The sequence below is a fragment of the Corapipo altera genome, unplaced genomic scaffold (genome assembly GCF_003945725.1).
Source record: "Corapipo altera isolate COAL_440 unplaced genomic scaffold, ASM394572v1 78, whole genome shotgun sequence".
In the NCBI taxonomy this organism is placed as follows: Eukaryota; Metazoa; Chordata; class Aves; order Passeriformes; family Pipridae; genus Corapipo; species Corapipo altera.
The window spans coordinates 3,251,877-3,276,332 of record NW_020884904.1 but is presented as its reverse complement, the minus strand read 5'-3'; the positions used below and the strand labels follow the sequence as shown (position 1 = coordinate 3,276,332).

Below are 24,456 nucleotides of genomic sequence, written 5' to 3'. Positions count from 1 at the left end.
GGGGGGGCGGCCCGGCCGCGCGCCGCAACGCCGCGCGTGCGCCCTGCGCGTGCGGGGGTGACGTCATGCTGCTGCTGGTGCTCGCGCCGGGCCTGCCTGAGGGGGCGGCCGTGGCGGGGGGGCGGCGGTGCGGGGGGATCGCGGCGCTGCCCCAGTGGGAGCCTCGGGAACGGGGTCTGCCCCCTCCCACCTGAGAACCACAGCACGGGCCAGGCTGGAAGGGACCACAGCGGGTCATCTGGTCCAACCTCCCTGCTCAAGCAGGGTTATCCCAGAGCACAGCATTGCGTCTGAATACCTCCAGCGAGGAAGACTCCACACCCTCTCTGGGCAACCTGTTCCGGTGCGGTCACTTAGTTCTTCCTCTTGTTCTTCCTCATGTTCGACTTCTGTGCATCAGTTTCTGCCCATTGTCTCATTTCCTGTTGCTCAGCAGCACCGGGCAGAGCCTGGTCCATCCTCGTCACGCCCTTCCTTCAGATAATGACAGACATTGATGAGGTCCCCCCTCAGTCGCCTCTCCTCAAGGCTGAACAGAGTCACAGAAGGAATTACGTTGGAAGAGACCTCTGAGATCATTGAGTCCAATCTATTGTGTCCAGGCCCAGTTCCCTCAGCCTTTCCTCATAGCAGAGATTCTCCAGTCCCTTGATCAACTTTGTTGGTCCACACACTCCAGGAGCTCCACGACTCTCCTGTACGGAACCAGAACCAGACACAGAGGACAGGAGGGGGCTGCTGGGGCCACTTGCTCAGGGCACAGATCAGTGTGGTGGTGCTCTGAAAGCACCTCTGGGCTTGGGTCCTCCCATCAGCTTCCCATCGCCTCTCCCTAAGGGCTGTGGCCCCGATGGTGTCATGACTCCACAGCTTCCTGGAGCAGCCGTGTCCTGAAATGGCCCAGGTCACAAAGAGGGAGGGTGGATGCAGGGGAAGCGCTTTGGAGGTTATTTTGTTTTAAGAGATCTTTCTTTTTCCTATTTGGATTAACATCACAGACATCTCTTTAAACAGTTGGGCTTCCACAGCTGTGTGAAATCCACTCCTCCCTCTGGCCTAGCATGGGAAGGAAGACAAGCCAAAGGAAGAATGACCCAAACCAAGCTGCTGAAGGGCTGCTAATGTGCACATATGGTCTGTCTTGACAGCACTCTTCCCACTGACCATAAAGGTACCTGGGATGGCCTCATTATTCTAAAATTAGACCTGTAAGTAGTTCCCCTTCCTCTCTCTCAGTTCTCTATTTATGGCATTTGCATCTGAATTCTTCCCTATCTTGTAAGGCTTATAAAAGGAGAAATGAAAACTTTGCAGTCTTTAAGGTTTATGACCTAGGACTGCCCAAGTAGTTAAGGTTGCATCCCTAATGCTGAATTGATCAGACACCAAATAGAACTCAATACCAAGCATACGAAACCTCACGTATTTGAGTTCTCATTGCCAAGACATACCAAGTTCTCTGTGGGCACTGGAGACAGCAGCACATGTAAGACTTCACCAATGGTTTACAGCCTTCTGCAGTACAACAACTAAGCTCTTATACCACTGGGCCCAGTGAGCTTTACCATCCTTCTTGGAAATAGGAACAACTGTGGGAAACACTGATGCTATCAGTAGTCACTTGATTAAGACTGAATTGGTTATCAATGCATGAAAATCTTGGTTAGAATTTGACTGACAGGTCAGTTTTAAACCACTAGTAAACTTTGGGGAAAGATTTCAATAAAGATGGCAGGGTAGGAGCAATATTAGAGTGAAAGGCTCAAGTTAACTCTATAATAAGCACATTTAGATTATGTTGAGTCTGCTTGGTGGTGTGCAGAAGACACAACAGAGAACAGAACTTGCTAAATCTGGTTGCTCTTACTCTGCTATGTTCTCTAGCCATTTTTTGCACATTTTACTTCTCAATCTGCTTTCGATGTGGCAAAGGACAACGTATTCAGCACATGGTAAACTTTTTTTGAGTAAGCCTGAACTGCAGTTTAACCCTTACAAACAAAAGTCACAGCCCAAGGGTCTCAGAAGGCCTTGTAAGAAAGGCACAGATATTGGCAGGGGCTTTTTTTTGTCAAATAAAGAGTAAAGTGGGGAAATAAAAAATTTTTCTTACTTGCACTGTAACTGTTCCAGCAATAACCATGTATTTAGAAGATTTAGCAAATAAAGTTAGATGGGCCACTAAGTAAGCAGAGAATTACCAGAGATACTGTTGAGCAGCAATATTTAAATGCACATGTGCCTTGATATGCAACAGGGTAAGGGACAAGAAATGCTTTTTTAAAAGGAGAGTCTTAGACTAAGAACCTCAGATTTGCTTTGAATTGCTACAAGAAAGGGACAAGATGAGTGGAATTTGCTGAACCAGAACCACCAAAGGGTTAATTAATCAAGAGAGATAACAGTCACCACAATTTTTGCTGTGGAAGGCTCATTCATACTTTGTCAGATAAATTCTCTGCGTTCCCAGCCAACTTACAGACTCTTAAATCTGTGCATCCAACAGCTCTGCTTGAATACCTCGAGCTTTCTCCTCCCATTTTGTCAATGACTGTCTCTTTTCTATTGTATCTTTTTCGTCCCTGATTACTTAATTTCTGACATACTCTTGCCTAGTGACCACAAACATCTGTGATGTTTAATTCAAAGGCCAGTAGCTTTAATCTTGAGCAATGTTCCCATTGCAGGAAACACCCAAAATATGGCAATTCTTGAAATCAGGAAACTTTGCAAATGGTTTAGATGTCCTTGACTAAGGCAACAACACTCTAGACTACGTTGCAAATTCTTCAAAGTATTCTTTATGATGTTGAGAAAAATCTGTGGAAAGGTGAATTCTGTGCAAACTATGACTCTTTAGCCACAGAATCATGAAGACATTTAGTGATTCATTGTCTTTGGCAAGACTATCACTGTTGATTCAGCTGCTGTTTTCAATGGCAAAGACTGGTACTTTCAAGCTCAAGCCTTAAGTCAAAGAGAATAAAGTCTTTTTAAAATAGTGAAGATGGAACTTAATGCAAAGATGTCTTGATTATTCCTCATGCTAGTTAAATCAGATTTACTTTGCCAGCAGTTATGGTCATGATTATTGGAAGAGTTTATTTAATAAGCAATAAGAAACCACAACAGCAAATTACAGTTTCATTCAGAGAATTGAAAGAGGCTGAAATAGGGTATCTCCTTTTTTTCTGGGCAGCTGTTTCCCAAGATGAGCTCAGCTTAGAAAGGTAACAGAGCTCAAAGCACAAACAGATCACTGCAGTTGTCAGGGTCCTGATTGTATGAGGCACCTTCTAATGACTCTAGTTAGGTTATTTACCCTGGATTCTTTAAGAAAAAAAAAAAAATCAAAGCAGTGACTGTTACCATTAAAGCAATCCTCTCCAGTCTGCAAAACCGGACACTGGGAGCTGGCTGCGACTGCTTATTGACCATCATTTGGTGTGACACGGACACAACAGACTTCTGGCGTACAGCCTGCACACCAGATCACCCCCAGGGCACAGATCAGAGCACAGCTCTCGCTTCAAGGCACTGAACACTTCTTACGCTCCCAAGCAGCGTTGTCCCTCTTCTCCCCACCTCCCAGAGACCACGCTACTGACTGATATTTAGTTTGCCAACAACCAGGACCCCTCCAGGTCCCTTTCTGCAGCACTGCTCTCCAGCCTCTCATTCCCCAGTCTGTCTGTACATCCAGGGTTGCCCCATCCCAGGTGCAGAATCCAGCACTTTTCTTTGTTGAACTTCCTGTGGTTGGTGATTGTCCACTCCTTTAATTTATCAAGGTCTTGAAGGGACTCCCTGCCTTCAAGGGAGTCAACAGCTCCTCTCAGTTTAGTGTCCTCTGCAGACTTGCTCAGTATCCCTTCCAGTCCTGTGCCCAAGTCCTTTGTGAAGATGTTGCAGAGCACAGGGCCCAAGATGGAGCCCTGTGGAACCCCACTAGTGACAGGTCACCAGTCTGATGTCACCCCATTCACTATCACCCTCTGTGCTTGACCTGTGAGCCAGTTGCTCACCCACCACATGATGTGTTTATCCAGCTGTGGGCTGGACATTTTGGCCAGAAGGATCTTGTGAGAGACAGTATCAAAAACTGTACTGAAATCCAAACAGATTACATCAACTGGCTTCTCCTTGGTCAGCTAGGTGGGTTATCTTGTCACAAAAGGAAATCAGGCTCAACAAGCAGGACTTTCCCCTCATGAAGCCATTTTGGCTGTGACCAATGACTGCATTGCCCTCCTGGTGTTTTCCAGTAACTCCCAGAGTAACCTTCTCCATAATTTTACCAGGCACTGAAGTGAGACTGACAGGCCTGTAGTTGCCCTGGTCATCTTTCTTGCCCTTCTTGAATACTGGGACAACGTTAGCCAGCTTCCAGTCAACTGGGACCTCTCCAGATTCCCAAGACCATTCAGAAATCATTGAGAGAGGTCTCATGGTTACCAGCCAGCTTGACTACTCTTGGATGAATCCCATCAGGCTACATAGACTTATAGGAATCCAGCTGTAGAAGCAAATCCTGCACAAATTCTGGGTTGACTGGGAGTTTGTAATTCTCACAGTCATGAGAAATCAGTTTAACACAGAACAAAGAGTCAAACATACGAATGATTTAGTGATCTGCTCAGAATACTTCTTTGTGACGTGGAATTCCTCCAAGTACAGTAAACATTGCAAATTCCAGGTTTTGGATACAACTGCTCAGGGCTGGGTTGTAAAAGAAAAACCAGGAGTTATGACTGTAACGTTAGATCTTAATTACAAGGCAGATTTTTAAAAGCTATTTCCCACTGCAGCACTCCCACCCCTCTCCAGAGCCTTCTAACCTTTTAAGGCTGCAAAGAGATCACTGAAGTCCTACAGCTGTACCTGAGCTGAATTCTCTGTGTTTGGAAGACTATCTACAGAAAGGAGCTTTTATGAGGCTTCTCATATATACACCAGTCACTGAGTTAGCTCTTGTAATCCAGACCCAGATTCTCCCTTTTGTACTATAAAACAGGAAAACTTGAATTATTACACTAAGTGGAGTATTTTTAAGAACTGGGAGGGGAGTTATAGTATGTTAGTAAATATATTATGCTCTTATTTATATTAATTGCCATTATTAAAAGGCCATAACATCTTTCAGTTTGGGTGACCTGGAGCTATAAAGCCACCAGCTGAGAATTATAACTGTCATTGCAAGACATCAATAGACATAAAAATAGAGTAATTTTTGCAAAACTCACTCTGGATCCTGCTCTCCTGTAAAAACTTTTTTTCGTTTCTCTGATACTAAAACACATGGTTCACAAACTTTCCACTACTTATGATAAAAGGAAAGTTTTTTGTCATTTCAGTCTTCTGGGAGGAAAAAGAACATCCCCAATTTTGTAATCCTGCAAAAGAGATTGTTCCACATTATAAAAAGTAGTTCATTAAGTATTTGAGGGATGGTTTGACTTCTGCTTTCTGTCGCTGGCTCTGTAGTGGACGCCAAGGAATGGACAAGCACTTCTGGGACAGGATCTGTTCACTGTGCCAAAGGATTTTAAATGGAGGAGTTTGACTAGAAGGTCTGATTCTTAGTGATTTAGCTCCCACTACTCCCACTGTTACCACTTACAAGGATGAAAGAAAATGTGACTAAGAAACCTAAAGAAACCCTGGTTTGTTCCTTTCGAATGTATTGCCAGTGCAAAACACCAGAGGTATGGATTTCATTCCTGCATCAACAGCTCTCACAAAAGCTTCTATTACAGTTAGTCCTTACAACTGAAAGTGGACCTGCAGGAGCTTCTGGGTGTTTGAGTCCCTGATCAGGTACCTGGCTGAGTCGATTCTGCTGCTTGTTCAGCTTCATCCAGAGTAAACTGCAGTATGAGGCAGGCAGCATCCCTCAAAGGGAGCAATACACACTGCATTTTAGTTACTGTGAGAAAACTGGGTTAGGACAGAAACTGTACATGACGAAAATTTTCAGGAACAACACATAAAAATCTTCAGTTACCTAAAACCAAAAAACATGTTGACTTTGCATAACAACATCATTCAGTAGCATTTTAAAGAAAGAGTTCTCATTTTTAAATTTTTATTTCTTCTGTCTTACCCTTTCAGTAAGCTTTCAATACAAGAGAAAAAAAAGCATTTCATAAACTGGGCTTGACAGAATATTAAGGGAAGGTGAATGAAGCTGAAAAAAGTTTGGCACAGGGGCCTTCCATGAGGGATTAATGCAAATAAAAAAAAGGCAAATTATGCAAATAGTTTTATTTGAGGAGATAAAACAAGTTATATTCAGTTGCCTTCCAGTGCAAACCAGAAGGACTTTTCAAATTTACTGTTGTATATGAGAAATCAATTTCAGAGAGAAAAGGAAGTCAAGTTTACCTACTTATTTTGAAATAAGGGAGAAACAGAATTAATCTCATTTACAGATGTAATCTGCTCAGTTTAATTTTTAATCAGTCATTAAAAATACCATTTAGGAAGAACTCACCCCTTTTAAACAGGTTAATAAAAAATTAAACTTAGTGGGAAGTTCAGCATGCTTCATGATACTCAAAAAATACAGTGCTTCATATTTTATATAACAGCTTTATTATCAAATAAAGAGAGACACTTAGTAATGATGTCATGCAGGTATCACAAAAAATTCCAGAAGATAAACAGGTCACCTAACAGCTCAAAATCCCTTGCAATTAAAAAACAAAGCTACATCTTTCTGATTTCCTGCTAAGTTTCTTGGTAGCCTCTGTTTTTCTGCCCAAATGTTACAGCTCTCTCTTGGATCACTTGCTGGATTCCCTACAGGAAAGAGTAGGCTAGTACAGTATTGCACAGCACAGTGCTTTTCTTGGCCTTTTTCACAAGGCCTGCCTTACTCTTCAAAACCCTCAGAAGTCTTCATGGGGTAGGAAACCACTTCAGGCTGTTGGCAGCTGAAGATAAACATGGAAGGGACAGGTTAAAAAAATGCTAAGGTTTTGAAAAAATAAAGAACCTTATTTTCAACCTTTTTAAGGTTTTAAGGCTTTTAGTCATTGTGATGGGAACCCAGTCTTATGGCTCAAACACTGGTTTTGAGTAACAAAGCCTGATCCCATCTACACAGTGAAACAGAACTCAGTGAAAAAGTCAAGTGATAGCATAGTTAGATTGAAACATAGCTCAGTTCCTTCTTTAGTGTCAAGGTTCCACCAAAACATTGGCTTTACACAGCACAGAAGGGATTTTACAACAGCATCTGTTATTGACCAGAAATTTAGACAAAAGCCACTGGACAGTAAGTAGTAGGTAATTTATTCTGAGAGTTCATCTGCATGAAAAATTAACTATGCAGAAAAGTAGGCTGTAAATCCACAGCAGCTTCATACTCAGTAGTCCAGGGGACACTTGCTCACACAGCTAAATTCACACTCAGAGTTACTATGGAATAAAATCCCCTGGGTAGAGGAACCCTGGAGATTAGAACAGCAGCAATAAAAGTAATCACTGTTCAGTTTTTAATGCCAAAGTACACTTTTAGAGTAAATTCTATATAACAAAATAATTGCTGGAGCTGAATGATATTACAATAAATTTGCAAACAGAACTGATATGAATTCCTTATGTAAAAAATACCATTTACTGTGCAGCCCAGGTTTAAATAAAAGACAAATAGTGTATCAATAGTATTTACTATATATTTACATATAATACTGTGATGAAATGAAAGAGTCAATTAACAAAATGAATAAACCCATTTAAAGGTACCAGTACCTTTTACACTATCACATTTATGGAACTGTTCTCTTACATCTCAAAGATCTGTGATATGATCATGAGTTAACACGAGGACACAGACAGATAAACCCTGGAACTGGAGCACATGCTGATGTTTTGACTCCCATTTCAGCGAGACCCTGCAGGGGCACCAACTTAAAGCATGTCAGCAGCACTGGTTTCAGAGGGGGAAAACCTCAGTGCACTCCCCAGTTCCTCACTGGTCAGGGCCTCGTTTTATGGGATTCCACTGACAACACAACAAACTACAACAGCTGGAAGCACACAGGGAGAGGTACCACGTACCTCACACGTATTTCTCCTGAAGGTGAACCAGAGCTGGTTGCCCATTGCCAGTTACAGAGTTAGGAGACAATGGAACCCTCCTTTCATTTTTAAATACACTGACACAAGAGCTGCTGTCACATGGTGCTTTGAACATTATTTGGGATCAGCTACTTAACAGGAACTGCACCAGTTTGTGTACCTGACATTTCTTCTAGCTAATCAAGCTGCAATGAAGAATTTTATGGTCTTTACATATTGCTTGAGAAATGGTAATATTACACTGCTTAAGCATTACAAATCACTTGAGAACTGAAAGTTTTATGTAACCATACGATCACTTTAAATTGGCAGGATAAATCTATGCAAGTGAAATATTGGCAAAATAATAAACATGAAAAAAATTAAAAGTAGAACTTAAGAATCATCAGCCAGCCAAGATAAAAATTCTAAGCTGCTCTCTCCCTTTCTATATCCTCTCCCAGAATAAAACTTAACAGAGGACAAGAGGGAATGATGTGACACTTCACCTTTGTTAATCCAGTTAGTAAAGCAGATGTAGGTTCAAGTATTTAATTCCACACAGCACTAATAAATAGAAGTAAACAAACAGGATGAGAATAACATTGTAGTTAAAGTACTGCACAGAACCTTTGTTTCTGATTGAGCACCGTTCTTATATTATTATTTTGAAACTCCCAAAGGCAAAAAAGAAGGGAAATATTGTTAGTGAGAAATGCTCTCAGACCAGATCACATGCAAGCCTACAGAGAATGTTACAAAGTTGGACTGGGTTAATTAAGGTTTTTTTCCTGCAAGTGTTAGAAAGCATCAGCACATTACAATTTTTGCTCTGCATATAACTAGAGCAAGATGTTACATCTGTGTTTTCACTTCCCTCATTCTGAGAGCCACACACACACCCCCCCCCCCCCAAAGTAAAACTCTGATGGTTTGGTTACAAAACTATGTGCAGGACATATCTGAACACAGTTCCTTCTGTTTAAGGCCATGTGTTCATTTAAAGACATTCTTATCAATTACAAGCCTCCTCTTTAATTGCTTAAGATCCAATAGAAAAGCAAATATACAAATATCAGAAGTGCTGATCCTGAGATGAAGTATGGGAAATTCTGGTCCAGTTTGATCCTTATTCAAACTTCTGTTTCAGTTTCTTCTGGAAGAGAGCTGGTAGGATGGAGAGGATGGCTAGAAACATGAGAACAAAAACAGAGTTCCAGGAAACAGCCTCCCCTGCTGTTGTAAGCTGGTACAGCGTTGTTCCTGCCTTAATGGCTACAAAAGACGGTGGTGCCACACCTGTAGCAGGGAAAGGATGAAAAAACAACTTGTTAGGGTAAAAAAAACCCCATAAATTAGTCATCCAACTTCTAACACCAAAAGTTTGAGATTTTGTCACCTTGTGCCTTTTTTTTTTTTTTTAAGAGGGCTGTAAATACAGAAATCAAAGACAAAAAACACTTATCAAAAGAACTGGTTTTACACCATTTTATAACACAAATACGAGTCTAAGCAAATAATCTCTGCTCTTTAGAGTCTGCAGATTGCAGGTTGTCTATTTGCAAACTGATTTTATTTAAGTTCACAAAGGCAAAATATGGATTGTTTCCTAACCAGATTAAAAAGTGTTTGCAAAAATATGCCAATGAAAAAACCTAAAGTGTTCGGCGCTACATTAATTAAATTATTAATTCACTCCTCAGGAGACATGTTTCAATGGACAACATGGAGTGGGAAGCTGAGAAATCATGCTTCAGATTAACATCATGTACATCCTCACACAGCCATGCTGAGCCCAAAATAGGAGCATGTAACTGTTCACAAGTATTACAGTCATGGAGCAGAACAAAATGTTACTAATAAAGTGTTCATATGATGTGTGTTTCCTTAAGCAAGTAATTAAGCCCGGGCCAGGACACCAGAACAGTCCTGACTGCTAAAATCTTTTGGTGCCATAAGCTCCACACATAGAAAACAACATTCTTGTGGAATCTTTCAGCTTCTGGTAGGTGTGATCTCAGCTGAATAACACGTACAGGGAGAGACAAATCATGCCCCTTCTTCTGGCCACCCCAAACTACAGCTCATGAGCCACAATTCTTACCTAGGAAAGTGCCAATGAAAAACACTTTCAATGGCACATTGATTACAGGAGATGTTATATTGATAAACCAATTGGGAAGAAAAGGTGTTATTCTCAAAAATATTATGTAGTTAATGAGGTGTTCTCTGTGTCGTTCAACCTGCCAAAACAAAAACACCAAAAAATTAGTAAAAAAAATCCCTGCCTTGAAAATACAAAACGATTTTACTACTAGAGGTTTGTGAGGGGGGCCCTATCTTTTGTACACATTGACAAGCTGCAAACATAAACAGCAGTTAAACAATGCATGAGGGGAAGAGTCACCAGTGAATCACCTGTAAATAGTACTCGAATCAGTCTGGAAATACCTGTCTGAGGCAGAGCACGGTGGTGGTGTGTCTCAATCACCCAACTCAAGAGTCATCAGGGACAGCAGCAGGCCTTACCCAACTTCAGCACAGCTCCCTCTGCCGAACTGTAGCCCAACCAACACAGCCAGCCTCTAACTCCATTCCTAAAGCCTGTGCAGGAACTCGCAATGAAGAGCTATATTCCTCACTTGAAGCTTACCCAGGTCATGGCTCTGAACTTCATCAGGTGGCTGCTGCCAGCACAGCTGCAAAGCCTGTCTCCCCATATGTTCAGATGCCCAGCATTACCCAGGAGCAAGGAGCAGCTCCAACTCCATTCACAGTTTTCATTATATTCTCAAGTGTAGCCCAGCTCCTTACACCAGTGCTACAACGAGGCCTCTTCTCCTGCCAGCCTGGCTTTAGCAAATCAGCTCTTTTAAACAAGCAGTGTAACCTCAAACCAAGTTACCAGGATAGCAAAGCATCCTCCACTTCTGGCCTATCCTGGCAGACCTTCACTAAGCTTAAGCCCAAACACGGTCCTCTGGCCCCAAAGAGTGGAAATCAAACCTGGTCTGATTGCAATTCCATCTGAAACCTCACATAGCAACTCACCCCAGTCACAACCCTGTTTTTCACCTTTAGCCAAAATTATATTTAACTGTAACACCAAAATCAGGAGCCCTGCTATTGTTCAGTAATAACACTGTGGGGTTTTTAAATCTCAGTGAAGGACAAATATTTAAATATTGATTAATGCTGCACATAAAATGGCTTAGCCCTCAATATGCAAGGATGATACGGTCCTATTAACCTGGAAACAGTGAGATATGAGCTGCACATGTAATTTAAAATCATATTCACTTTTACTAATGGAAATAGAAACCATTTGCTACTCAGAGTGGCCTCAAGATTATACTGCAATATAATCTTGATTTTATAATTCTGAAACATTAAAATATACTTGGGTCAAGAGTCAAAACACTATTGTATCATTTATTGAGGTCAATTGTGCCAGACACAGCTCCATATCTTATCTAATGAGGACAAGTTTAAAGTACTTTTATGTGATTCAAAAAAAATCCTGAACAGAATACAGTAGTAAGTTGTGCTTCATGCTTGCAAAAAAACCAAAAAAAACCTGTTTGAACATGTTTCAGAGTATCAAAGAAAGAGACTAAAGGTCAGCTACAAATCATACACTGTTTTTGCATTTCAGAACCTTTAGCTTCCTCTCACAATTACGTCTAGCTGAAAATAATGTTACCAGATACTGTAACAGAAAGTTTCCAAATGCTCCAGCTACAATAACACCTTCAAATCAAGGTTTTGCAATCAGACATACAGCCACAGGTTTTCCTGCCCTACAAAAACACAAGCCCAGCTTTCATTAGTCCTGATGGTTAGAGCAATTACTTGGCATCACCTGAAGCTGCAGAGGGTTCCTATTGACACGAGCTAAAACAGAGGGTGGTCAGTTAAAAACTCTTCCTAGGTAAGAACAACTTTCTCGTGGGAAATACCATAAAAGCAGGAATACTCCCCACTGTTTACAAACACACAGAGAAAGTAACTACACACTCTCAGAGAGGAGTTGGAATCCTTTCTTTATAATTAGATACATGTGCAAAAGCCCTCCTAGATTTCCATGCTATTCCACTACACATTTTGTATCAAATTGCAGCATCTCTAGAAGCCTTACCTGTTCTGACCATTTTACTGCTTTTTCTGTTAAATATCTGTATACAACAGGACGTCCCACTAGGTATGAAAGCATATAGCAAAATGAAGCTCCAAGTCCTGAGCACTGAAAAAAAAAAAAAAAAGAGAACAGATGAGCAGAAACTCTAATTAATCTCAGCCTTGTATCTCTATTAATTACACCAGGGGGCTAGAGCCTGTTTCCATTCAGCCCTCCACCAGTACGTACATGCTGCTCCCTAAGAATGCTGTTGACCCAAGACAGTTCCCTTATTTCCAAAGGCATTTAGATCAATCTTAACATTCCAAGTAGAAAACTTTGACTCAGTTAACACTGAGTGCTTCTGCAGTTTTAAGATTTTGAACAGTAAAAGCTTTGCAAATAAGGGGCACAATGGCACTAAAGAGATTCAAACCTGAGAATTCAGCCTCATGGTCCTCCCTACCTACTCAATCACTCAATCATCTCAGTACTAAGGCACATTACAACTGCATCTTTTGCACATCTTTTTTGAAGCTTGTCCATAACATACATTTCAAATCTTAAGTTAAGCTTCTTGCACATTTAAGCCATTTAAACTTAAAAAACAGATGCATTTCGCAGCGCGATAATAAAACCACAGTAATTGTGTTCTGAAATTACAACTGGGTTCTGCCAGATGGTAAACAAATTTAGAATAAAGGAAACTCTGGCTGATTCACACTCCAATGCCTTGGTTATTAAGAAAACCTGGAGAAACAGCTTAGTGTTTTGGATCATCACCCCTAGGGTGAATTTTGTGGATAACACCGTTCTCGCAGCAGAGCTAAATGAAAACTCATTTGTTCTCCAGAAACTGAAGTATATCCCTGTTTTGCTCAGACTCTGATCGTTTCCAACAGGAAGCTGCTCACATGCTTGGTTGTATTCCAAAGAGACAGAAATACATGCCCTCACAAGCTATCTTCCATACTTACCAAACAAACAAGAAATAAGGCCAGCGGAAAGGGATAAAGAAACCCTGACAGGATACTGAGGAATATAGACCCAGGAATAGCAAATGTTTGCAAGCTGGATGCATTTTAGTCAAGGAGAAAAACATTTTTAAAAAGCTACCCACTTCTTAATTTTCCAAGCATTCAAGATACATGTTACAATGTCAATAAATAGGCACAGCCTCTCAAGATCTTTACTCCAACAGACATTTGTGGAGTAGCACAAGAAGCTCAAGCACGGAGCAACAAGGGGTAGATTCATCATTCTATGTACAAAAAATAAGTCACTACATAAAAGCTGACTATATTTTTCTCTCCATCTGTGCTACAACTGACACTGGGGATTTATTGGGACTTCCAGGAAACACATTCTTCTGATTTTACATTGTTTACTACAGATAAGCAGTTTCAGATATTCACTCTGTCAAGTTCACAGGGCTGTCCAAGCCCATAATCACAAGTTTCATGGAAGACTGAAATGCATGAAGGCAGCTGCTTCCTTCCAGGTAGGCATGGTGTAATCACTATTACAGTACATGATCACTAATTTCAGTTGGCCATTTTCAAAAAGGCAACAATTAAGTTTGTGCAGTACAAACCAACAGGCCGCTGAGCTTCAGGCTTGCTAGGCACACTTGAGACTATGAGGTATTGCCCACTTTGGAGAGAAAAGTTAAAGCAAAAAAAGACAAAAATCTGCACCCTACTTTATCTGAGTTGAATTGACCTAAATATTAAAAAGCCAAATAATCTTCCTGGAGTCCATTACAACCAGTACAGCTTCTGCTCAGCAAGTGTCAAGGTTCGGAGATAACTGGAACGCGCCTGCCAGCGGATCACAGTCTACTGCTGCGACAGGGAATGTCCTCACATCAGCTGCTACAGTAACCCAGTAAACAGCCAATTCTATTCTACTTCTTGTTAATATATAAACTAACATTTTCATTTTCTTCCTAAACCTATTATTGGTGAAACACACTTTAAAAGAATAAGATAAAGGATAATCACTGATGGCACATCCAGTGCTGTCTTTCCTGAGTTATGAAAGCCTGCTGCATGAAAACTGTGTAACAGACCTCTTATACAGCTTTTGAAGTTATTAACCTTTAGTTAAGTGTTCCAGTTAAGAGTGTGTTTAATGATTAATTAATATATTCAGCACTCAGGAAAAAGAAGTTGACACAGAACACAGGTAGCCTTTGTGTGTCCCTGGACAGAAAGTACTTCAGAAATCCAGCTCCCTCTAAAAGGAAACAGAGATTTGGGTTTCTGAATGCAGGCACTGCAGAGACGAGAGTGGGCTCAAAATACTCTCCTTCAGAAATGTTGTTAAATATTCTGTAAATTACCCTCATATGGCACTTTTGAATGTCTCGAGGAAAAGCAGTGCAATAGTCTCAGTTTTCCCATAGAATCACAGTAATTTCTAACTCAAAATTCAGTTTGCAATTTACAGAGTTAGCATAGCACTAAAGTGAGACCAAGCTTAATACCACAGATAAAAATACTGTCCATAACAGACACAGTAAAGGTGAAGCTGCATCCCCAACAGCATTTACTACTATAAATGCATACATCAATTTCTTTCTACACAACCCTTTCTCACAGTCCTAAAAACATACTGGAACACTCAATAAAAGTTTTTTAAGTTCAAAGATTTTAAAATATTTGTGTCTGTTCATAAACACTTCCAGGTATGTTCAACTTTTTCATCCACGATCAAGAATTTATAAATTCATATTTTCCATTTAGTGTTTCAGAGAAGTATGGCTACATCAAAACTGCCCTTTATGTCTGAAAAAGGATACAAAACATATGTGGCAAAATAAGCCACTAACACCTGAACGTAAAACGTGTCCTTATATTTGGACAGGACTTTTCCCAAGGCCTTTGCATCATCCATATCTCTAGGAACCTTTATACATTCTCTTTCTTCTCTGGAGAGAAAAAAAAAAAAAATCAGGAGTGATGGAAATATAATCAAATAGTACAATTACTGAATATAGAGATAATTAGATACACTACATCACTAAACTGCAGCCCCAGCAAACAAACCATTATTATTGCTGTGATAATGTTCTCAAATGAACACTTATTATTTACAGTTTGGTTTATATTAGAAAACCCCCAATTTTAGATATTTGCAACCCTTTTTTTTAATTCAGTACAATCATCTGCTTCTTTTCCAGGATTTTTTTTTCTTACCAAGTACTGATCAAAAAGAAATAATTACGCAAAACCAAACCTTGGCAACTGAAAGCACTCGACATTTCAGCCAAAACCAAACACAGCCGCCTCAACGCTGGGGTCACAAACATTTGAAGTGCAGCAAGAGAGGCAGAACTTCACCTCACAAATAAATAAAGCTTTCAGGGCAAACTCTCACGTCACACCTTAACCCTGGGCAGCGCAGCTGAGTGTCTTCGCTCCCTCTGTATCGGACTTAAGGATTGGGCTGTTGCAAACTGAACTTGTTGAGCGACTTAATCAGACAGAAAATTAACTACTAAAAGGAAAAGGGAAGTTGTCAGGCAAGCAGGCTTCCATCCTGTCAACCTGCCTACCTTTCCAACACAAGCACTTGATGACACAAAAGGAGAAAAAGAGAACATGAAGCTTAGCTAAGAAGGATTTCCCCTTCTGGTGCCAGCCTCCAGTTTTACCAGTGCACAAGGAATTTTAAAGTGAAACCAGCCCTAACCAAGCACATTCTGGCTCTCAGCTGAAGAAGGTTAAGAACACAGTCAGTTAACACTGCTGATGTGATGGGGGTAACACTTCAAAACACAGTATCACAACTGTGCAACAGAACCCCAGGTCAAGTACAACTCTCTTTACACAGATCCTACTGGTCAGTATTTCACTAATAAGCTCTGTATCGTGACATTCTAGGTTATAAACTCAAATTTATTTTAGGTTATGTCTATAATTAACCCATGTGAGTAAAATTCACTTAACCCCATGCAGGCTTTTCTAAAATTTGATATTGAAAATCAAACACATTAAGAAATTAATATTTCCTGATATACTTACTCACTAAGTTGTGGGAAATTTTTATATACCAGGAACATAAGGAAAGCAGCTGATAAGAATATGGAGACCAAAATAAGAAGTGATGTCCGAGCCGATCCACCTTCTGCGAGAGCTTTCCCTGAAATTAAACATAAAACAAAGTTAGAAAAAACCCCAACACTACCAAAACAAAAGAACAAAAAGCAATCCCTCACATTTTACAACAGATTTCAAACTTACACTTTAAGGGAATATTAAAAGAAATCCCTCTTCTGGGCATAATCTTCCCACAAATGCTTTCGGTAACATATATAGCTCACATTCCCTGAAAGCTTTCAAACAAATTTGCAGTTCTTACACTGGCAAACATCCCATAGAAGTCAACTTCTATGATCCAAAATAATTTGAGCATCAATTAATAAATACATTTCGAAAGAGAAAAACAGAGCAAAACGACATAAGCCATACGTATTTTTTCCTTTTTGCCAGAAATCTTCTGCCAGTCTAATTAACTAGATTTAACTCGAAGTTAAATTTTCAGTATGCACAATACAACTTTGAAACCTGCTCAGTAACAGATTTGTGGGTTTTCTTCCCCTCCAATGAAAGGCTACCAGGCACAGCCACTGGCCAGTTAGATGATACACACTCATCAGGAGGAAACATGTAAACACACACGCACCAGCCTGCAATATAAAGATTACAGTTTCCAGACTTGGGAATTACCAGAAAAGGGACTTCTCTTGGATATGTCTGCATAAATTTTTATTAGCCTTTAAATTATTGTGTAAGGGAAGCAATGGGAGTACAGTAAGTGACACAATTACATTTTAGGCCCGTATTTTAGATTTTTATTAAAATAACCACATATGTGCAATACGCTGTTTCACACAAACGCAGCTACACACATGAAGAATTTTAAACTGAAATAAACAGTAAGAACCCTCTGCACCCACACTAGGGTGTGTATGTGTGTGAGTATTAAACCACTTTCTCCTTGGGCACTTTGAAGCTTGCACAGCTTCCCACCGAGGGTCACCTGAACAGCACACCAAGAGCCAAGCCTGTGTTTTCCCTCGCAAACACTACTGGCCTGACCACAATGCCAATACACAACACTCAAACGGGTCACGCTGACACCTCACTGTTGTGAAACGCAGAAAGAGGATGATGAAACCCACAGAGCCAGCCGGGTGAGCTGACAATTGTATAGGCTTTAAGGTTTTTTAGGTTTGAGGTCAGCACAACCCCGCAGGTGTGCGCTGGGTCAGTGTGATCCCACAGGTGTGCGCTGGGTCAGCCGAGGCCAAAGGCAGCATCCATGAACCAGTTACAACCACAGAATCCCAGAATGGGTCAGGCTGGAAAGGACCACAGTGGTTCACCTGGTCCAACCTCCCTGCTCAGGCGGGGTCATCCCAGAGCACATGGCACAGGGTTGTGTCCAGAGAGCTCTTGAGCATCTCCAGCAAGGGAGACTCCACAGCCCCTCTGGGCAGCCTGTTCCAGTGCGCTGCGACCGTGGTTAGTCTGACACCACCTTCTCCGAGGAGCAAAATAAATAAATAAATAGATAAATAAATTAGCAACTTAGAAGGTGAAAAAGAAAACACAGCCAACTGCGCTTTCCTCCACTTCCTGTACTTCAGCCGTGCCGGTTGTGGAATAACACACACACACACACACACACAAACCCACGCGTGTTCCCTCACGCAGGGGAGAAGGCAAAGGAGCTGGTGCCCCATCCCAGCACCCGCGGGGCGGGAGCCGCCTCACCCCACACGCACCGTCCGGGGCCGCGCCCGCCCTCCCGCCCACGAGCCCGCGCGGGACGGGGCCGGTGCTCGAGCACCGACGGGCACCGAGAGCCGCACCAGGGCCCGGGCCCGTCCCCGTCCCGCTGCCAGGGCGAGGTCACCGCCGCTCCCGCCGCCCCGAGCCCCCGGCACCTTCCAGAAGCTGCCGCTGGTGCCTGGCGCTCTCCGCCGCCTGGCAAGGCCCGCGCTCCGCCGCCCTCCGCTGCGCCATGGCTCCGCGACACCCCGCGGCCCGGCGAGTCAGCGCCGGGGCAGGCCTCGGCGGCACCGGGAGCCGCGGGGAGCAGGAGGCGGGACCGGCCGCACCGAGAGCCGCGGGCAGGAGGAGCAGGAGGAGGCGGGACCGGCCGCTCCTCCTCTCCTCTCCTCACCCCACCGGGTCGCGGCCGCGCTCCCGCCCCCGCCGCCGCACGGCGCATGCGCTTTTCTCGGGGCATTACGGCTTTGCTGTGATATACGGGAGCACGTGTTGGGCTTCACGTCCTTGAAATGCCGTGGCGGCTTAGTGGCGGTAATTACGGTAACTCCGCTTTGTGGGCGTGCCCATGTGGGTATTTACGGTAACGGAGTGCGCTCAGTAGTTATAAATAAGGTGCGGGCGGCCCAGGCTGCACTGAAGTTCCATAAATCACAGAATCAATTGGGATGGAAAACGCGTCTGAGATCATCGAGTCCAGCCTATGACTGATCACCATCCTGTCAACTGGACTATGGCACTAAGTGCCACGTCCAGTCTTTCCTTAAACACCTCCGGGGATGGTGACTCCACCGCCTCCCCTGAGCAGCCCGTTCCAATGTCTCATCACCCTTTCTGTGAAGAAATTCCTCCTGATGTCCAACATAAACCTCCCATGAGGCAGCTTGAGGTTATGTCCTCTCACCCTGTCACTAGCTGCCTGGCAGAAGAGGCCGATCCAAACCTGGCCACGATGTGCTTTCAGGGATGTGTACAGAGCGATAGGGTCTCCCCTCAGCCTCCTTTACCCCAGGCTAAACACCCCCAGCTCCCTCAGCCGCCCCTCGTAGGACTTGTGCTCCAGACCCTTCACCAGCTCTGTTGCCCTCCTCTGGACTCGCTCCAGCGCCGATCGTGCCACAGGGCATCGGGATAAAATCCGTCTGGGAGCTTGTTTTCCCTCGGTGATGTCTTTACACCTGCAAAGGAGAGCTGGGGCTCCCCTCAGAGAGCGGGAAGCAGGAGCCCCTGGGCGGCTCCAGCTCTGGCACTGGGACAGTGCTGGACTTTGAGGAAAAGGAATAACCTTGTTTGACTCTCACAGTTAGGCTTTTAGGTTTTCGAGTCGATTTGTTCCTCTCTTTTAAAGAAAGCTTCTTTTCTGTCAAGAAGGAAAACTCCAGTAGCCTCAGGATTTTCCTCACATCGCTTCCTGTCAGTAAGAAGGTTTGAAATCCAGCAGAAAAGCCAGAGAGTTGTTTCCCAGTGTTTACAGATTCCTTGGCGTTCGAGCTGAATTTGACCTCGAAGCACCTCTTCCTCATGCAATCTTCTGGCAGCAGGAGATCCTTGAACCTTCCAACTCCCCGGCCAGCACAGAGTGTTATAGGAGCAGTTCTCCAGGGAGAGCACTGGAACTGTGTGAACAACACACATTGCGTAAGCTTCTGGGCAGACGTGTTGGCTGAGGGAGGCTGTGTCATCCTCTCTTTTCTTTTCCAGCTCTATCTGCTTATAAATCTCCAGCCCTTCCTCAAATTCTTCTTCTAGAAGGAACACTCTGATGGGAGAGCTGGACACTCACATTTAACTTCAGCCTCAGTTATCTGATACTCCATCTGCAACTACCTTTATACTGTGACTAAACATCTCTCTTAAAATTTCTCATACAGGATACAACAGATAAGTAATTTCATAGCAGTAGTATTTACAGACTGTACTCCCTGACATCACAAATTGTTTCAAAGCAGTGAGGAAGATGCAGTTCAGACCTTGGCAGACCTCTTAAAAGTGTGGCTTTATTACTACATGTACAAAACCCACTGGTTTTACAGTGCAAGTGTCTACAGGAAGTTGATGATTCATTTAAGATCTAAATAGTCTAATATGCTATTACACAAGTACAGCCCCTGCCAAATGCAGTGGGAGGAAATAATCCAAACTATAAATTGTGATCAGATTCCACATAGGGCTTCAACTCATGAGCAAATTCCATGTGAAGCTTTAATTTACTCAGAATTTCTTATATTTAGAATCAAATTATTTAAATAATTTCATTAAATCACGTAATTTTGTTCTTTTCATATTTGTAATTGATATTTCAGGAATGCCAGTTCCCTGAGAAGCCAGTCAGGTCTACGAACTTGCTGCTCTGGGCATTGGTGCCAGATGACAGAATCCTTTGTTTTTTCAAACCCTTTCAGTAGAAAATTGTACATACTAGCAAGATGGGAATTGCTGACACGGTAGAAAATAGCATTTTTTCCCCTATTGTAAATGCACATCATGTCTGTTATCTCTCTTTGATTGTCCCGTTGCTTCTGATTCTCCAGGTGAAATGGTTCAAACACTTTCTTGTCTGGATAACTTCTGGCAGAAGAACTAAACTGAAGAACATTGGAAATAAAATGTAAATCAAATTACTACACAGAGAAATGTTTGCCAAGTCATCCTGAAATAGGGGGGGAAAGGCACATACTGAAAGATGTAAAAAAAAAAAAAAGTTTAAAAGGTGTAGACTGTAAATGCTGCAAGGGCTGTCTCATTGTGGTGTAGTGAATTGTATGGTGGGGCACAAATCCCAAACAAATTCAACAACACAGATTTACTCCATCTTTCCTCTTCCATTTAGGAGAAGGCACATGGCCTACAGATGATTCCCAGGATGCTGACTGTGCAATAAGCTCACAGTGTTAGCACGTGTCTCATTAAAAATAGACAAGATAACTCTAATCAACTCACTGTTAGAGAGCTCCAGCTCTCTGAATTGCTGCCAGAGTGAAATTTAAGGATTAACTAGATCACTTTAAAGTTGAAAAGTACTGCACAACTTCATTAGACTGGACCATCAGCAGATCCTTAGAATGTTCTTTGCTGTTCTTGATTCCCCTTGCTGAGGGGAATCTGTTGGCTGTTTCACTAAATTTTGAAACTGTCAGTGGTGTTTAGTATCTACTGACAATTTGAACAGTCCTCTCCAAAGATGTCCACACCTAACAAATATCAGCAGGACCTCTGCATTCACTCAGGAGAAAAAAAGGACATGTCTGAGGAATGTTCCTTAGGACTTGCTCTGTAAATAAAATAACTCAGGAGCTCTATTTGAAAGATTAACTTGGATTCATTTACTGGAAAGAAAGCAAGGAATGAAAAATATCACCGCAGGCCACATCTCTTATGTGTTCAGAAGAGGAAGAGTTTTGGTAACTGGAACTCAGTGAGTAACAAAGAAACTTTTGACACATGGTTGAGATCAGCACTGCCGGAACCAGCTTCCCTCCACAGCGTACTGGGAGCAATAGCTGTGGACCGAAAATAGATTTAGTCCCATCATGTATGAAATATCCCCTTATAACTTAAGAAACAACTTAAAACCTCCCCTGTATTTGCAGTCTCTTTCTAAGCCCTTCCTAACAGGGAACACGTGCTGTACAGTGCTTTGTTCAGCAGAGGAATGAGAGAAGTGCTCCAGACTCCAGCTGGAGTTTGCTTTACCAGTGGGAGCAGCACTCTCTGTACTTAGAGCCTGGAGACTGAGTAAGGCAAGTGCCCACAAGCTTTATATGAAGTGGTTTTTGGAAAATATACTTTACGCTTGGAAGATGAGTTCTTTCAAATTATCTGTGAACAGAACAAAAATAAGGCTTTTTTGACCTGCTGGAAAGTAACACAACATATCGACATCTACCAAGGCAGCAGCTAAGTGGTCACCTATATGAAGTCACTTCGTTCTGTGGGTGGTTGGATGTAATGTTTTATTTTTGTCAGATTGAAAGAGTTGACTTCCCACATCACAAAAACTTGTATTTGCTTCTTTTCTAAATCATGCCTGGATGGACTGATAGAGCTCATGTCACATGGCTGAGTCACTGACATTGCCTGATGAGGCTTTGTAGACTGAGTCATGGTAATTTTCAGCAAGAGGAAGGAGGTAGAGAGATTGAGAGTGATCCTACCCCTGAGAGTTCTAGCTGAAAATGATAAAAAACAGGAGCATTAATCAGCAAGTAAATCATACATATAATTTCTTGAGTAGAAGTGTAGATTTAGAACCCTTTTCTCCTGCCTTCCTCTATTCTTGTCTTGTCTCTGACCACCTCAAAGCAAACTGCATTGTTTTAACATTTTTATTTTGTATCAATATGACAAGAAATGCCCCTGGTTTGAGTCCATCACGGCCCAGTGACGGTGCTGAGTCGTCTCTCAGCACAGGTGCTGGGTGTCGCACGCTGAGGTGACAGTGGCTTCCCAAACCCAGCAGTAATGCTGGTAACTGCAGAGGACATTGCTTGAAGCAGTTCAGGAGGGAGGACAGCCAGAGGCCTTGCTCTTGGAGCACGGCTGTGGAATTAATTTAGCTGTGTGGGTGCAACGTTCATATACAAACAAGCTTTAACAGAGTTGTGAGCTTTTGGAAGACTCAGCTTCTCCTCAGTTCTCCTAAGCGTGGTTTTGTTGGAGTATGATTAAAAATGCTCAAGCACTGTGTAAACTAAGCTATACCTGTCAGAAATTAAACCTCAAACATCAATTGTCATTCTATCTGAATTCTAATTTAAACCAAATAAACCTCTGTACTTTGCAAGGAAGCGTGTTTGTGTGTTTTACTGAGCTCATACTTTCATTAGTCACAATAAAGAATCTGAGGATGGAACTGGAGAATAAGCATCTTCACAGAAAACAACTTAGGATGGAATAAAAATGCGCTGCTTAAAATTAATAGAAAAATGTCACCAAGTGAGATAAATAGAAATAAGCACCTATTTGTAGCTGGACAGCTCTGTTTGTGTGAATGAAGGATTAGAAATTTCTTGGAGCCTGAAAGAGAGTTAATGAAAGCTTTTATTTATGAAAGTCAGTGCTCAAGGACAAAAGCTGAAAAAATAATTAAACAGAAAGTGAGAGCAAAACTTGTAAGCATTAAAATTAGTTGAGTCTGAGCTCAGGAATATAAGTATTCAGATTGGTTTCTCTCCTGTTTGGTTTTTTTTTTATAGAAGGTATGTTTCTTAACTCCTAATGTTGATTTTATGCACAGCTGTACAGTTTGGGTACATACTGCACATATGTACAGACAATACACTGTACACAGATCTATATACAAATGCACATTTTAAATAGTGTGTACCTACTGCCATTACTGCTTTATTAATAAGAAACACAATAAAATAGATAGCCATAATGTTTGTATTCCAAAAGGTAAAAATAAGAGCAAGATTCTCAGTTCTGATGCAGCTCTTGTTCCTAATTAATAGTTAATAAATCACCTTAAATAGCCAGCTCCTTTTTTTTTTTCTTTCCTATTGCATGTGCCAATGGTGTGCATGAAATGGGAAAGAAATTTTTCTGGTTACTCTGCTTATATCCTGTATTTGACTGCAAAAAGACAGGAGTTAAAGGTTATTTTGTTTTCCTTTAATTTAAGAATGAAACAGACACTGTAATAAGCTTATGCCATCCCAACTAAGGGTCATGAAAGCTCCATCAGGTTCCTTAAATGTAGTTCCAACCTTCAGAGGCCTTTTTTCTGATTTCTTTTTTTCTCTCCAGTCTTGGAAAGCACTTTCTCTAAAAAGTCAAAGCTCTTATTAAAAATACTCGTAAAAGAGGAAATTCTCATCACAGTCCAGGGAATCTCAGGGAAGCCAAAAAATTTCCAAAGCAAGAAAATATTCCTGGCACCTTATTCTTGCTCAGTGTCTCCTTCAAATCTCTCAGCAGGTACCTGTGGAGCACAGCAGAGCCCACGGAGAACAGAGCAGAGCGCGGTTGGGGAGGCCAAATCGGGACAGATAAAAGGAGAGGAGAGTGAGATGTGGAGCTGCAAGGAGAGTCCTTGCTTGACTTGAAAACAAGACTCCAGCCATGCAGCACTTCTCTGCAGCTGAGGTATTTATATAAGCTGGGGTTTATTGGTTTTACTACAGTTGTAAATTTCTGTGTGGGGAACACACAGGCCCTTACTCCGGGTACACCCATTAGTCATGATTCATATTTAATACTAGGGTAGGATTAAATGTAATGATGCAATTTATACCCTGTCTGCAGCTGAGTTTTTACTAACATAGCTGAAAGTTCAAATATTCCTTCTTAGAAGGGGTACGTTCCTTCAAGGATTTCTTATTTATAGCAATGAGGTAGCTGGACATACCTGTTTGCAGGACAAAAGTTCCCAAATCTGTGTTATTCTATGCAAAAACACTATCTTTAGTCTGTTTATAGACCCATTTTAATTTCTCTTTATATGCTGTTACAGATTCTGCCTCTACAAATGTG

At 42.0% G+C, this 24,456-nt stretch overlaps 1 protein-coding gene and 1 long non-coding RNA gene across 3 annotated transcripts; one reads left to right on the top strand and one right to left on the bottom strand.

Annotated features, from left to right (window-relative positions):
- The first annotated feature begins 93 nt into the window (after nucleotides 1–93).
- LOC113950873 lies at nucleotides 94–9,994 on the top strand. The gene is made up of 3 exons (XR_003528921.1): nucleotides 94–343; nucleotides 1,015–1,208; nucleotides 9,768–9,994. It is a non-coding gene; the product is annotated as an uncharacterized LOC113950873 (long non-coding RNA).
- TMEM41B (transmembrane protein 41B) lies at nucleotides 6,572–18,294 on the bottom strand. Of its 2 annotated transcripts, none has more exons than XM_027651218.1 (7): nucleotides 18,138–18,294; nucleotides 16,210–16,327; nucleotides 14,985–15,113; nucleotides 13,159–13,252; nucleotides 12,203–12,307; nucleotides 10,169–10,307; nucleotides 6,572–9,363 (listed from the first exon to the last, which is right to left on the bottom strand). In XM_027651218.1, exons 1-7 carry the CDS (start codon nucleotides 18,214–18,216, stop codon nucleotides 9,194–9,196), a joined length of 834 nt encoding a protein of 277 aa, XP_027507019.1. In that variant the 5' UTR covers nucleotides 18,217–18,294; the 3' UTR covers nucleotides 6,572–9,193. The 2 variants fall into 2 exon arrangements, with proteins under 2 accessions (XP_027507019.1, XP_027507020.1); XM_027651219.1 differs by lacking the exon at nucleotides 18,138–18,294 and adding an exon at nucleotides 16,429–16,560.
- Between the last annotated feature and the right edge of the window lie 6,162 nt (nucleotides 18,295–24,456).

Coding starts and splice junctions, on each gene's coding strand:
- TMEM41B (XM_027651218.1), bottom strand. CDS start 18,216: ATGGCGCAGCGGAGGGCGGCGGAGCGCGGGCCTTGCCAGGCGGCGGAG. Junction 13,253..14,984: donor TATTTTGCCACATATGTTTT/GTATCCTTTTTC, acceptor AAATGCATCCAG/CTTGCAAACATTTGCTATTC. Junction 10,308..12,202: donor CAGTAAAATGGTCAGAACAG/GTAAGGCTTCTA, acceptor TTGTTTTGGCAG/GTTGAACGACACAGAGAACA.